This window comes from Eretmochelys imbricata, chromosome 14 (assembly GCF_965152235.1).
Source record: "Eretmochelys imbricata isolate rEreImb1 chromosome 14, rEreImb1.hap1, whole genome shotgun sequence".
Classification (NCBI taxonomy): Eukaryota; Metazoa; Chordata; order Testudines; family Cheloniidae; genus Eretmochelys; species Eretmochelys imbricata.
The window spans coordinates 675170-690906 of NC_135585.1; the positions used below are offsets into that span (position 1 = coordinate 675170).

At 49.4% G+C, this 15737-nt stretch overlaps 1 protein-coding gene across 4 annotated transcripts; it reads left to right on the forward strand.

Annotated features, from left to right (window-relative positions):
• The first annotated feature begins 7377 nt into the window (after nt 1-7377).
• On the forward strand, nt 7378-14816 carry PYCR1 (pyrroline-5-carboxylate reductase 1). Of its 4 annotated transcripts, none has more exons than XM_077833170.1 (7): nt 7378-7512; nt 8218-8288; nt 8938-9117; nt 10199-10420; nt 11730-11822; nt 12183-12346; nt 12478-14816. In XM_077833170.1, the coding sequence occupies exons 1-7, from the start codon at nt 7446-7448 to the stop codon at nt 12539-12541; spliced, it is 861 nt and encodes a 286-aa protein (XP_077689296.1). In that variant the 5' UTR covers nt 7378-7445; the 3' UTR covers nt 12542-14816. The 4 variants fall into 4 exon arrangements, with proteins under 4 accessions (XP_077689296.1, XP_077689292.1, XP_077689294.1 ...); XM_077833166.1 differs by having other exon boundaries at nt 12491-14816; XM_077833167.1 differs by lacking the exon at nt 7378-7512 and adding an exon at nt 7569-7868 and having other exon boundaries at nt 12491-14816.
• Nucleotides 14817-15737: the final 921 nt, after the last annotated feature.

The window sequence follows — 15737 nt, forward strand, 5'->3', positions numbered from 1 at the left end:
TGTTAAATGTCACCAGTGAAAGTAATGAAAAAAAAAACGATTGATGTATGGAATCCAGTAAGTCATTGGTCATGGGCGTAGCCTTGACCAAAAAGGGGGATTGTGGAAGTATAACATTGTATAAGTATAACGTTGTATAAGGGGACATGCTGGATACATTGTATATGAGAGGGCATGCCAAAACATGTTACAAAGTATCTGAGGGAGCACACCTAGGGACAGTTAGCTTTTGAATGGAGAAGCAATTAAGATAGAGCCAGCACGTCTAAAAAGCAGGCATCAGAATGGAAGGTGTGAAGGGCAATTAGTTAACTGGAAGCTGTTAAAGGAGATTGTTAAGGGTGGCAGGTAATTGAAGATACGTGACTGGTCTCAGGGATCTCGAAGGGTGGTGACTAAAATCTTTTTCTTCTTTTGTCTGTAACTTCTCTGTAACTTGTTCTCCAGCAAGCTGTATAAATTAAGAGACACAAGCCCCACTCGGGGGGCTCACTTCTAAATGTATTAGCAGAGCAGCTTTGCTAATAAAACAGAGTGGTCTGATAAATTGTGAGTCTGAGTCAAACTTTGACACTCCTCAGTGAGCACACTGCATGCCCACTTTTTCCCCCTCCCTCCCACTGCTTGCTGCCACGAAACAGCTGTTTCGCGCAGCAAGTGCTGGGAGGGAGGGGGGAGGAAGGGGAACACGACGCACTCAGGGGAGGAGGCGGGGCGGGGACTTTGGGGGAAGGGGTTGGAATGCGGGCAGGGGGGCATGGGCACCCACCAGCGCCATGAGAAGTTGGCGCCTATGGATGTTGGTCATGTCCAAAATATCAATACAAACAAATACACTCATATTTGATATCTTACCAACAATACAATTACAAGCATACCAAATACTCACAACAGAATCAAGCTCAAGAAATACCATCTCTTCATGGTGAGACTCCAGAGGAGTAAGGAAAAGCTCTGACAAAGAATAAGAAATATAAGAACATAAGAATGACCACACTGGGTCAGACCAAAGGTCCATCCAGCCCAGTATCCTGTCTGCTGACAGTGGCCAATGCCAGGTGCCCCAGAGGGAGTGAACCTAATGATCAAGTGATGTCTCCTCTGCCATCCATCTCCACTCCCTGATAAACAGAGGCCAGGGACACCATTCCTTATATCCCTAAACAATTTGGCATTTTATACACTATAATAAACAAGTGATGGTTATCAGACCTTAGCCAAAACCAGAGGAGGCAGTTTTAGGGCTGCGCACTAGAGATGTAAAATATTAAATGGTTAACCGATAAGAATTAGTCTTACCATTAATATATTGCAGTTAATGTTTAAAACAGATGTGCAGCCTTGACCCTGGACCCCTGCTGCGTGGAACTGGGCGGCAGCCCTGACCCCAGACCTCTGCCGTGCAGCAGCCCCAGACCCCTAGCCCCACCATGTGTCTGTCCCGACCCCCGTCATGTTAACAAACATTTGACCGACATAATTTTAATAGATTAAACGGGTACTTTTTAAAACGATATTTACATCCCTACTGTGCATGCTGTCCTTTTGCCCAGTTCAGATAATATTAATGGCAGGACCCCTTTTCAAGGCCTTCTTATCTAATTTTGCCATATTTTTTTCCCCAACCACTGGACTAAGCATTTCTTTTTAAACAAACCATATACTGTATAAGCAATTATTTACGGCACCTGGTGCCCAGTTAACTATGTTTTCTTTATTCTCATTACCTCAACCCAAACCTTAAATAAGATAACACTGGTATTTCAAGAATCTCTACAAGTTTAACACGAACAACTCTTCTATCTCATGATTTCATTCTTTTTGGTCACATGCTTTGGATCTATTCCTCATGCTAATATACAAACAATTTTAAAAAAACAGTTCACTGAGGCCCTATGTAGGCCTATATCCTACACTCTTCCTCAAATGAATCTGAGATCAGTGACACTGACTTCCAGGGATGCCTCAATTGTGCTGAGAAGCTGTCACTTGCCACAGCCCTCATTTTCAATGATGAAGTTGCCCAGCTGATCTTACTAGAAGGATGGGTCGGCATAAACATGGGCAGCATTGACAGAGTCCAAATCTCAATTGTATTGGCTGACTCAAGCTCTCCCCCTCCCCCTGCCAAAGCATTCCATGGCATATTTGGGCCAGACTTACAGGAGTTGACTTCAAGTGCCCCAAGCAGGGCTTGGAGGCAATCGCCATCTTTCTGCAGTGCTCAGGTGGAACCTGTTGATATATCTGGCTCCTCTATGCATAGCACTTGACTCCAAGGCATATGAGGGAATAAACATGGTTAGTCTCCAATGATGTTCAGGGGAACTGACAGAGTTCATAGGGGTTGAGTAGCCTTCCTTCTATTTTAGACGCTATATATACCAAGGTAAGAGAAGAAAAACTGGTCTGTTGAGAGAAGAGTTGGAGCGATAGAGAAACAAACACCAAAAGAGGTACCGAGGTACACTACTAAGTAATTTGACACTGAAATTGTGGAGCAGGCACTGGGATGCTGAATAGTCTTAGAGCTGCCTAATAAAGTCTGTGGCACCAAAAGGCCATATCTCAGGCATGGGTGTGCTGAGAACAATTCTGGGGCCAGAGCAGCGCTGCACTGGCAAGTAGAAGCACCAACAACAAAGAGGAAAGTACCCATTAATGAAGAAAGAACTGGCATGAAAGTGCCAAAATAGAGCATGGCACCAAAATAATAGTGACATCAGAAACACCATACATTGAGCCAGGGCATTTTCAGAATCAACTATAAACATCACCCAAACACTTCACATTGAAAGAAGAGGAGCAACCAGGCATCAACACAATAAAGATTAATTTAAAATAAAAGAATTAGCAATAGCAGATTAATTAAGAATTGGAGAGTAGAAGCTTTTACAGACACATATCGTACATATTTTACAAACAGATAAGCCAAATTAGGGTTAAAAACATGATTTTTCTCTCAAAATTCTTTCCTGAAATTGTGTTGGATAAAACATGTTTCATAGGACTGGCAGACAGGATGGTTTGTACAAAGAGTTAACAGGTTTTCCAACACACGCACTTCCTTCATCTCTGTTTCCCTTATATAGGTCTCACCTTTCCACATGCAGCCACATTCTAAAGAACTGACAGTTGAGTAAAAAGATTCCACTAGATTAAAATATTCCCAGAATGTGGAGAATGAACACATGGCAGGCTGATTCCTAAATTGCCTCTGCCCAACTCAGAAAACTAACACAGTGTGCTGAGATATTCCTAGCTGTTTTCAGTCCTGTGCTGAGTAACTGCAAATCTCCACAGCTGTTTTCTATTCATCCTGAAGAAACTCCCAGAGATGAGGCAAATTTATGGGGGAGATTTTTAAAAGAGCTCACATTATCTGGGTGCCTATATGGGTGCTGAGTTCTTTTGAAAATCTGATCCTTTGTTTCTGTGAAATAAAATCCAGATCCCACTGTGACATTCTGTACTTCGGGGGAATACCTAGCACCCCCATGTTCATCCTTATAGTATGATTGTGTGATATTTAATGCAAAGTTTGTCACGTCAGGTGTCTTCTGAAGGCTCATGATGTACTGAGCATTGTTGTCATAGTGATGTTATAGTAATTGTTACAGTAATGGTATAGTAACGTTATAGGTTATAATTTCATGTATATAGTTATGAGGCTGAAATGTATCCTCATGGCTTAAAGCAAGCCCAGACAAAAACTCTCCAGAAGCAGAGGGGCAGTTCACACCTCATCAGGACATGTATGGGACAAACCCAGCCCAGCCTCACAGGAACAAAGGATGCTGGCCTAGGCAACAACAGAAGGATCTGTTGGACTCTCAAGTGAGTCACCCCCACTTCCATTGGTCAGCTTGGCACAACAATGAGTTAATGCTCACCTGACTCTGAAGGGGGTGGGCAAAGCCAAGAGGGAAGAAAGGACATGATAAAAGGGAGAGACTTTGCCATGCTCTTCCACTCTCTTCCACCACATCTACAGACACCACACCAAGTGACTGAAGTGCTGATCAAAGGGGAGAGCCTGGCTGAAGAGCAACCAGACAGCCTGTGGTGAGAAGCATATAAATTTGTAAGGGCATTGAAAGTGTTAAGATCAGCTTAGAATGTGTTTTGCTTTTATTTCATTTGACCAAATCTGACTTATATTTTGACTTATATTCACTTAAAATCTATCTTTATAATTAATAAATGTTTGTTTATTCTACCTGAAGCAGTGTGTTTGGTTTGAAGCGTGTCAGAGACTCCCCTTGGGATTACAAGCCCAGTACATATCAATTTCTTTGTTAAATTGACTAACTCATATAAGCTTGCAGTGGGCATAAATGGACACTGCAAGACGGAAGTTCCTAGGGTTGTGTCTGGGACCAGAGATATTGGCTAGTGTCATTTGGTTGCACAATCCAAGGAGCAGCTTACGTGCTAGAGGCTGTGTGTTAACAGCCCAGGAGTGGGGGTTCTTACAGCAGAGCAGGGTAAGACTGGCTCCCAGAGTCAAGGATTGGAGTAACCTAGCAGAGCACCAGTCCAGATAACACCAGAGGGGAACATCACACCCGCCCCTACACTTCCCTCCTATTTCAATACATGCACAATTTAGTCACAGGCCAAGAAGTGATAGAGTCCAGGACCAAGAGGTACAGTATTCATGCAGTTTTATGAAATGCTGTAATTAACAGGACTTGATTTCCACAATCTGGCAATTGTCCAGATTTGCCAGTCTACATGAGCAAATACAAAAACAGCTTAATCTCGATGGTCCTCTTCATCCAAGTGAGCTCAAGGTGATGTTACGGACCAAACACTCTTCCATTTCAGAGAATGTTTATTCCATTTTCACTTATCAACTTGAAGCACCATACTACTCACCTCCAGGCCAATACAGAATCCCTTCCCCTCCCAACTCTTTCCCCTGAGGGATGGACAGCAGGAAGCTCAAGAACTGTGTGTGTGGGTAAGTGGGAAGGCAAATGGAAGCTGCAGTCAGCTGAGCTTTACAAGGGGTAATTGGTTAAGAATGCAAAACTCATTGTATTTTATATAATCCACATAGTTCAATCTGATATCCTGCCTCTAACAGTGGCCAATGTTGGATGCTTCAAAAAAAGGCACAAGCCTTTTATGATGACCCAAATATACAATACTATCCTTTTTTGGGAGGTGTCAGGGGTGTGGGAAGGTTCTTCTTTTCTTGACCCTAACCAAGCTGGTGATCAACTCATTCCATGGTGCGTGGGGTTTGAAAGCCACTGTATTGTCATCCTCAGTTGTGAGATACTTATATGTGTAATGGCCTCCCTGAACTGATCCATAAGGACACGACCCCTACCTTCTTCAAATCCCTCAGGACCCATCTATGCTGTGAGACCAATTTACCTCTTCCTATATGCTAGTACAGCACCCAGCGCAATGCTGCAATACATGTAACAAATAATAATATTGTGACATTCTAACTGGGCTCACTACAGGTGTTATACTTAGTCATATACATGTCTAATTGTATTTTGTAAACTTACCTAGCTCTTTGTCTCATCAATGCTGTGGGCTGCATTCTCTAATCTGGTGCCTCATCAGATTTGCCCCTTGCCAGTCTATTCCTGTTAAATATAAATCATGTTAATGTCAGCATTGCAACTTCTATTTTACATAAACACAGAGAGGGTCTCTCAAGCACATAGAGCAGGGGTTCTCAAACTGGGGGTTGGGACCTCTCAGGGGGTCATGAGGTCATTACATGGGGGATCACGAGCTGTCAGCCTCCACCCCAGACCCTGCTTTGCCTCCAGCATTTATAATGGTGTTAAACATATTAAAAAGTGTTTTTAATTTATAAGGGGGGGTCGCATTCGGAAGCTTGGTATGTGAAAGGGGTCACCAGTAAAAAAGTTTGAGACTCACTGATATATAGAGGGCACTGTATATAAGTTACAGGACCTGGGTGGATGAGCAGCAGGTTCCTTCTCCTGATCTGGCGTGGTCAGAACAACTTTCAGGATCAGGTAAAAGCCGCCTTATTGGTATAGTAAATCCCTGGATTTCAGCAGGTGATGGGGGTATCCATGGTGATGATAGTGCTGTATGCACTGACGATGCTTCTGGCACCAGCTCCCTGCCAACCAAAGTTGCCGAAGTGCTCCCAAGAAAAGTAATGTCCAAACAGTGTGGCAACAACATCCTTTCAAAACTGGCTAATCACAACAAATTCCCCAGTGCCCATATATGAGATGACATGAGTCCTGCTACGGGCCCTTCCCCTTGTCATAGTAAGAGGCTGATCTGCTGCTCTGACAGTTTGTAGCCACCCTATGTTTACGCTCACCTGATCCTGGGTCTGCCTAACGGCTGACCTTGTCCCTGGCATATATTACAGTATCATCCCCATATCTGTGTTCAACTGTCAATCGAGACCCGGGGTGCTATGAGCCAGACCCTCCCTGCGTCCGTCCAGACCCGAGGGGCTCTGAGGCAGGCTCTCCCTGCGTCCGTCCAGACCCGAGGGGCTCTGAGGCAGGCTCTCCCTGCGTCCGTCCAGACCCGAGGGGCTCTGAGGCAGGCTCTCCCTGCGTCCGTCCAGACCCGAGGGGCTCTGAGGCAGGCTCTCCCTGCGTCCGTCCAGACCCGAGGGGCTCTGAGGCAGGCTCTCCCTGCGTCTGTCCACACCCGAGGGGCTCTGAGCCAGGCCCTCCCTGCGTCCGTCTGGACCCGAGGGGCTCTGGGCCAGGCCCTCCCTGCGTCCGTCCGGACCTGAGGCGCCCTGGCCTGGGTCCCCCTGAGTGTATGTCTGGAGGCAGAGCCCCCATGAGTATCCGTTCGTCTAATGAGGCGGGAAGCCGCCACTGACCAGCCCTGCGCGCGCTCTGCGAGACTCTAGCTAGGGCGGGAAGCGAACCTCGAACGTTCCAGAACCTGTTGTCACTATTACCAATGAGCTGGTCCCCTCTGTCCCCTGAAACTACAATTCCCAGAAGGCAACGTGCGCCTAGACTACCGCACCCCATAGGCAGCTCGGGCTCTACGTCAGAATAGCTGGAGCATTGCATGCCGGGACATAATGGCCGTCAGGAGCGTTGAGCCCTTGCGGCACTCGTAGGCAGCGAATGATGCAATCGCAAACACAGGTTGCCCCAACGGTTGGCGAGGGCCGAGAGGTGACCCCGCCTCGTCTTTCTGATTGGTTGAGGTTCCGCCGAGACCCCACCCCCTCACCCGTGGATTGGCTGGTCTCTGTCGCGCTGTGCCTGGGCCGCGCGTGGTGGAGGCGAGGCCGCCACTTTCCCCTCGCCGGACCGGCCACGTGGGCGCCAGCTCGGGACTGCGGGTGCGGGTCTGGCCCAGGCAGCGCGGGCCCGCTGGCGCCTGCGCCGCCCCCGCCCCCGCCCCCGCCCCGCGGGGGATGCCGGCCGGCCGCGCGCGCGCGTGACCGCGGCCCCGCCATGAGCGTGGGGTTCATCGGAGCCGGGCAGCTCGCCTTCGCCCTGGCCCGGGGCTTCGCCGCGGCAGGTGGGTGCTGCGCGCCGGGCTCCGCCTTCGCCTTCCCCGCGCTCCCGCCCCGCGCTCCCGCCGCCCCGCGCTCCCCTTCCCGGCGTCCCGCCCCAGGCCTTGCTCCGGGGCCTGCGCCGCTCAGCAGCCCGGGGCGGCGGCAGGGGGAGCCTGGCTCCGGAGCGGGGCGGCCTGGCCCGCGGGGCGGCGGCGGCGGAGGTCAGGGTCCTGGGCGGTTCCTGGCTGGTCAAACGGAGCCCGCAGATCTGCGTGGACGGACAAGCGTTCTTTCCCACGGATCTGCGGGAGACACAGCGGAGAGATGGAAATAATGGGTGCGAGCCCTCTGGGGAGCGGAAAGAAAACTTTTAAAAGCTGTAAGCAAAACTTAAATATGACACTTGTACAGCAAAATACATGTCCCCATATAGACTAGCAGTGTAACAACAAAAGGTGTGCATTAAAACTACCCTATTTATTTGATGCAAATTTGTGTATTTCATCCTTAAACCACAGGGTGCTTGAGAATGTGAGAGTTTTTTAGTAGAGAGCCATTAGGATCAGTATGTACATCAGTGAGCCAGAAGAAGAGATGTGTTGTGAGGGGACAACATGAGTGTGGGGGAATGACCAAGTTCAGAATAACCTGGATGAATAACAGTGAAGAAGCTCTGGGGTAAGCAAGACACGTGGAACCCAAACTGAAGTTACCTGTCCCTTTCCTAGGGGTTTTGGCTGCTCATAAGATCACAGCAAGTTCCCCAGACACTGACCTCCCAACTGTATCTGGACTGAGGGTAAGTTCCAGTGTTTGTAAGATCCAAACTCCTGCCCACAGAAATCACATAAAGATCTCAATATGTTTGCAGTGGCCACAAGTAGGACTCCTATGTTCAGTATTGCATGTTGTTTTCTCTGCTTGGCTCAATAAGGCTCTTTTAGGGTCTGAATCATCTCACATCTGAACTTCCTGCCATTGGCTGTTGGGTTCACTTATTGCCAACGGTGGACACAGAGCCAGGAAAGGTGAGTGGTTCCCATCTTTGGGGCAAAGAGTTTCTTGCCCAGAGAAGCCAATTGAGAACCACTCTGGGAATCTGAATTTACAAATAGAGTCAATAGTTACACGTTCAAAGTGCATGACTGCACTACAGTGAAAATGCCACGTGGAACTGATCATGAGCTATAAAGGCTGGGAATGTAACTTCGCTTCTTCCCCCATAGTAACTAAAAAAAACAAACTGTCCTGTTCTCACTGGGTTACTGCTGTACTCTCTGCTGATCAAGTCTGTCTCTGTATGACTCTTAGTGAACAAGATTATTCTCTGCTGGTGGCTGACCCAGCTTGGCTGAATCCTGATCCCAAATGCCATTTCTAAGAGCTGAGAATGCAAGGAAGTTCTAGGAATGAGATGCTGTTGCTATGTAACTTTCAAATTATTCCAGAAAATAGGTGTAAACTTCACTATAAGTAACAAGGAAACAGTTAAAAACAGCGATGTTCTGTTCCTGGCTGTGAAACCTCCCATCATTCCCTTCATTCTGGACGAGATTGGCTCAGATATAGAGAATCGCCACATCGTGGTCTCATGTGCTGCTGGTGTCACTATCAGCTCCATTGAGAAGGTGAGGAACAGAGTGCTGCACAGCTCTGATGGGGTCAAAGGGCCTGGGGATAGGGCTAGCTGCATGCATCTGCACCTGAAGCTTCTTGAAGTCAGGGTACTAAAACTCTAGAAAGCTTTTCCAGAGGGCTGGAGCTCTGGCTATCTGACTTTGAGACTGACTTGTTCTTCCAGCTGCCAGAAGTTGAGTACAATGTTCATTTCTGGCACTGGGAGCACTACAGCTCACGAGTTAAGCACCATTTGCCTATGAGACTCTGGCCCATTTCTGGACTGCAGCCAATTTTTGGAGGCGCAAAGGTTGCACTAGGCCCTGTTTGCACCTCCTAATCATACCCAGGATAAGCTAAAACAGTCACTAACTTACTCCCTGGCTGCAGTGGTCCGTAAGGGGCAGTCTGGAAGTCCGCAATAGTCAGAGTCTAAGTGCTATGCATTCCAGCAACACAGATGGAATGTCCCAGTCCTACGAAGGGGTGTAGTAGGTCTGTTCTGGCCCAAGACCACCAGGGAATCCTCCTTATGCCAGTAGGGAGGTTCATATGGTTTCAAGACCCTCTGCTGCAAGATTGTCATGCAATGCCTGGGAAGCGTCCCAGAATCAGGTCCTGTGTCAATAGGACCTTGGCATCGTCCCTGTTCGTTCCCCATCATTGTATGAAACTTTAATAGGTCTTGTCTTTCCCTGCTGAGGGCTGCCAGCCCCTCTGCATTCATGGAGACTCATTATGGTAGATGTCTGCAGGAGCTGCCCCCATGGAGACTGCAGGGGCCATGTTAGAATGATAATGCTGCTACAAGGGATGGGCAGGCTCTGCCCAGTTCTCTGTAACTGAGTTTCACCTGCATCCCCAGGGACACTGCATTAAGCGCTTGTCCCCTTTGGCAAAGGCTTAACAGAGGGAATCTTGGTGACCATCCTGTAGAAGTGCCTGGGGGTGGGGTGAGGAAGAGGTCCTTTACCCCGCTGGATTCCCTCTGACCTTTAGGAGTTCCCTAGAGGGGGGTTTACTCCAGATGTAGAAGGTGTATTAAATCTGGTTCGTTCTCTCTTTCTGTCTCCAACTCTTTCCCATCCCAAGAAACTCTCTGCCTTCTGTCCCACCCCGAAAGTGATCAGGTGCATGACTAACACACCTGTGATCGTGCGGGAAGGTGCTACCGTCTATGCCACAGGGACTCACGCAGAGGTGGAAGATGGGAAGCTCCTGGAACAGCTGATGGCTAGTGTGGGCTTCTGCACTGAAGTAGAAGAGGACCTAATAGATGCTGTTACAGGCCTCAGCGGCAGCGGCCCTGCTTATGTAGGTGCCACTTCTTTGGGTTAGTGTGTGTGTGTATGGGGGTGGGTTTTTGGAGGGGGGTGAGGGAGTGAGAGAACCTGGATTTGTGCAGGAAAAGGCCTAACTTCATTATCATGCACATTGTGTAAAGAGTTGTCACTTTGGATGGGCTATCACCAGCAGGAGAGTGAATTTGTGTGGGGGGGTGGAGGGTGAGAAAACCTGGATTTGTGCTGGAAATGGCCTAACCTGATGCTCACTTTAGATAAGCTATTACCAGCAGGACAGTGGGGTGGGAGGAGGTATTGTTTCATATTCTCTGTGTATATATAAAGTCTGCTGCAGTTTCCACGGTATGCATCTGATGAAGTGAGCTGTAGCTCACGAAAGCTCATGCTCAAATAAATTGGTTAGTCTCTAAGGTGCCACAAGTCCTCCTTTTCTTTTTGCGGATACAGACTAACACGGCTGTTACTCTGAAACCTTCTTTGGGTTATGCAAGTCAAGTGGAGAACATTGAACTTGAAATGCTGAGAACACACTTGCATCTTAAAATGGTATCAGATTAGGCTGCAGATTTGACCAAGGGGATAGATTTGAATTTCTAATCACCTGGAGTCAAGCATCAGAGGGGTAGCTGTGTTAGTCTGGATCTGTAAAAGTGGCAAAGAGTCCTGTGGCACCTTATAGACTAAAAGACGTATTGGAGCATGAGCTTTCGTGGGTGAATACCCACTTCGTCAGATGCTACTCACAAAAGCTCATGCTCCAATACGTCTGTTAGTCTATAAGGTGCCACAGGACTGTTTGCCGCTTAATCACCTGGAGTGTGTAACCTATAACCTGTAGGTGTCTTGTTCAAAGCCAGGCCAGCTCAACAATGAGAGTCTGTTAGACTTTGCTTGGCCTCTTAGTAATGAATGTGGGTTTCTGTTCAGTGCCTAGTAGACAAGCATCCACATTACAAAAACTGGGTGCTAATTGGGCCACTTGTCGGCGATTTCATCTGAGGCCAAGGATGGAATAGCCTCAGAGTCTGAATCGCCCTGCTCAAGACCGAGGCCCTCTGGGTGGATGTGAAGCTTGGTTTGCAGCACGTGCTGGGGAGCCTGAGGACTGAGTTCCTGGCTTCCCAGTCTGTCATCTTCGTTTGCTTAAGAGATTGTCCTCAACAAAGAGTGATTTTTATCAAGTCCCTTTAAGTGGTGGGGATCCACAGTGACCCCAGAGCCTTGGACACTGTCCCTCTGCCTGGGAATGTCACAGCTTTGAGGGCACACGTTGGTCTCCAAACCTCAGAATCACTGTCATGCTGTTTCTGGTCTCTCAGGCATTCACAGCCCTGGATGCTCTGGCAGATGGAGGTGTGAAGATGGGGCTTCCTCGCAGGCTAGCTGTCCGACTTGGAGCCCAGGCCTTACTGGTCAGTGTCTTCTCTTCCATACTCCATTCAGTTCATATCTGGTCCATCCAGATAGTCTGCAAGCGCCTGGATCAAATCAGGTCCACGAGGACAGTTTTTTCATACAAAGATCTCCCTGGGTGGAATTTCCCAGAGATTATTCAAGTTGCTGATGGCTCTGAGGGAGGCTGGAAAGTGCGAGGCCCTTACTCCTCTACAGACTTGCAACTCTGAGCTGGGTTTCCAGTAGCCCTGCAAATGTGAGAAAGGGGCCCATTGCCTACTGTAGCCGTCTAGCAGCAGGGAACTGGAACTCACAACTTTTGGGAATCCTTTTGGTCCTATTTCTGACACATGTTTTCCCTCTCTCTCCTGCTGCAGGGTGCTGCCAAAATGCTGTTGGAATCTGAACAGCATCCTGGGCAGCTGAAGGACAATGTCTGCTCACCTGGGGGAGCCACCATCTATGCCCTGCACTTCCTGGAGAGTGGAGGCTTTCGCTCACTGCTCATCAATGCCGTGGAGGCTTCCTGCATTCGCACAAGGTGAGCAGGTGTAAGGCCTCCCTGACGCTTGGCAGTGTTGCCCTAAAGGGAAGGCTGCAGAGTTCTGCTGCTCCTTTCTGTCTCGATGCCTCCTTCTCCTTTGTGATTCTGCTCTTCCCACTGACTGACAGACTCTTCCTGCAGGGAGCTGCAGCACCTAGCGGATCAGGAGAAGGTCTCCCCAGCTGCCATTAAGAAGACCCTTCTGGATAAGGTGAAGCTGGAGTCTCCCTCTGTTTCCATGGCTTCTGCCAACAAAGTCAGTCTGTTCAGCAGCAGCTGGGCGCCCAGCACCAAGAAGAACTGAAGGGATGAGGCTCGGCCAGGCACCAGCCCTCTTGCATGCACTTTCTTCTCACTCTGTAAAGGAAAAGCTCTAGTCCTAGGCATTCCCAGCCCTTGCCTGGCTCTCGGCCTGCAGCAACTTTGGGAGCGGTGCAAAGCTGTAGAGAAGGGACCTTAACTTCCAGCTGAGGTGGGAACACCGTCACTAGCATGTGCTTCCCTTTGGGGGTGGGCAGTTGCTGGGTTACGGGCACAGCTGGTTGTCAGGGACACAAAGTGTCTCCTCTGGGCAGGGAGCTGGCTTCTCCATAAAGCTAGCCCCTCCATCCCCATTAATAATCTCCTGGGCAGTAGTTTATTTTGATGGCTTATTTTAAGGGGTATCCTGCTGCTCCTTGGCTCTGAAGGTTAGAGTGGGGCCTTGGGCCCCTCGTGGCCCCATGGTTCCTATCCCCATCTTTTTCTTCACCACCCAGAGTAGAATCCATCCCCTCTGTGCGTCATACTGGGGTTGGGCTCAAAGTTGTCTTCCACTGAGAGCAGCAGCCTTGCTTTCCCCTCAGCCCAGAATCCACGTTTCAGTAGCTGCATGATGCAGCCCACGTATTTTTCTGTGCAGAACTCAGAGCATGTGTCTCTCTTCCTGTGCCTGGTGCGCTTTGCAGGCCAGGCTATCTGAACATCCCCCTTCTGAACACACTGCTGGGGACACAGCCAGTTCTCCTTCAGCACCCTTCCTGGATGAGCAGCTCAAAAAGCCTCAACTCAAGCGAGTGTTCCCTTTCCCTTCAGCCTGTGAACAGGGTCCAGTCCCAACCTTACCACCACTGAATGGTTCCGTTTTCATCCCATGCCTGAAATGCTTTCCGTGTTCCTTAGCGTGTTCTCTACCTGCTGCCTTGGGGGCAGAGAGGGCAGGGGGAACCCCCATTTAGGTCACACCTGGTTCCAGGCCCCAGCAGGATTTGCCCATTTCCCAGTGTCTTGTCCAGTTGTGTATGCAGAGACTGTCAGCCTTCCCTTGGAGCTGATTTCACAGGATTCCTCCATATACATGTGGTTCCTTTCTAACTTCATCTCATTCCCCAACATTTACATCAGTCCTTAATGGTTTCCAGCTTCACCACCCTTTGTGATCCAGCTCAAACTGAAAACTTTCCCCATTTTGTACTGGAGCCCTGGCAGTTCTTCCCCTCGCCTTGCTGCACTTTCTCTTTTTCCTGCCCTCTCCTCTTATCTGTCACATGCCCTCCCATCATCTTCAGCTCCCTGGAAGGTGGTGTACTAAAGGGACAGAGGAGAAATGCATGGGCTGGCAGACACTAGCCATGGAGGTGGGTGTTGAACCTATCAGTATTTCATTCACTACTTTGTGTGACATATTTACAGCAAAGGGCTAAGCTGATCTATGTTTACATAGCTTCTCTGCCCCTGCTGCGCCCCCCCCCCCATGGAAACCATGTTACACACCAAAGAATCGCACGGGGTAGACAACAGCCCCCAGTTCTCCTTTTGCTTGGGTGCAGTGGAAGCCAGCAGGCATGGCAATGATATGGGTGGATAAACGTTGTTCTAGACCATTTCCTACCTCTGTTCCAACGGGGTGGGGGCAGGAGCGAGAAGGAAAGTCTGTCTGCAGGTGCTAGCATTGTTCTTGATCTGTCAGCATCCTGGCCGCTGCTGGCCCTAGAAGGGAAGTGGCAGCAGTGCTTCACTTGCTGTGTAGTCTCCTCACCCAGCCCGTGGCTTCCGTCTCAGAGCTGAGGTTTACAGTCTGGTGGTGTCGGAGCCTCATGGGCCAGGCCTCTGTGCATAGACCCTTGGGGCTGAGACCCAGCGCAGGTAGCATGTAGAGCACAGAAAGGTCTCTGGAAGTGTGTCCCCGCTAGGCAGACATGGCTTTAGCTCAGACCAACCCACCTTCCTGCAGCTGAGGGAAGGGGGCTAGTCTGAGTCTCTGCACGTGTTTGTAGTACACTGTCTCAAGCCCAGCTAGCACATCTGTGGCCTGGGCTGGGAGGCTCACTCCCCGCTGCAGTGGAGACACGCTGCATGCGGCACAAGGGTAAAAGCTTTCTTGCTGTCCCAGCTCCTGCTTGGCAGAGGCAGCATGGGATGCTATTGCTGAATTACACACACTTGCTCCCCCTCCCTCTTTCCAGAATAAATTTTGCTTCTCAGCCTGGGGCTAGTGTGAGCTGTGTGGATTTGGAGTGTGTCCCTTCACTGGCAGGGAGCCCAGCTGTCGCCACCATCTCCTGCTCTGCACTGCACTCATTTTAGCCCCTTGAGAGGGTTTGTTTTCATTGGAGACTAATTCCTAAAGGGGGGAGATTAAGGTCCAACCTTGCTCTTCACCCTGCCTCCTGGGGGCAATAGCACAGAAGCTGTACTCGCAGGTTCATTAGCTCTTGCTTTTAGTGGTTTAAAACATGGAGGGAAAACCCCTTCTGGCTGAAGTGTGCCAGTTAAGGGTCCTGAAATTGTAATCCCCTGAGAGCCTGGCCTGGGCTTCTGCACCTCTAACAAGAAGCCCCTGTGCCTCTAGCTAGCATCACAGCGAGGGAGCAGAGCTGCACGGTGGGCTGGGCCTGTGGTGGTGAGCACAGCACCACAGTGGGGCAGAAGCAGAGCACACCCAGAGCCAACCTGCACAAATTACTGCAGCCTAAGTGGTGGAAAGGGGGCAACACAGCCTCCTTCCCCACCATGTGCACTGCAGTCACTGGCCTTTGTTGGAGAAAGGAATGTTCTAAACAGTGGTTCTGGCAGTGTGCAATAAAGAACCACCAGCCGTGCCAAAAGGTTTCTGTCCTCCAAAGAAGGCACTGCAGGATGGGCCAGCACCCTTGCCATCACACAGGGGAGGGAGCCCTGGAAGGAAAGCCCTGCTCTAGCACTCATTTTACAAGCTGGGCTTCAGAGAGTTCTAGCCCAGCTGGTCTTCTGGACCCCCCAGAGAAGGGCCCATCAACCCCCATTCAAAACATATGCAGGGTTTATTAATTTGTCCCCCTCCATGTGTTGCATGGGAGTCTACAGCTACTGTTGAATATCCTAGATCGAGAGCATATCCCTTTAAGGACATAGTACCTTTAGCCAGCAT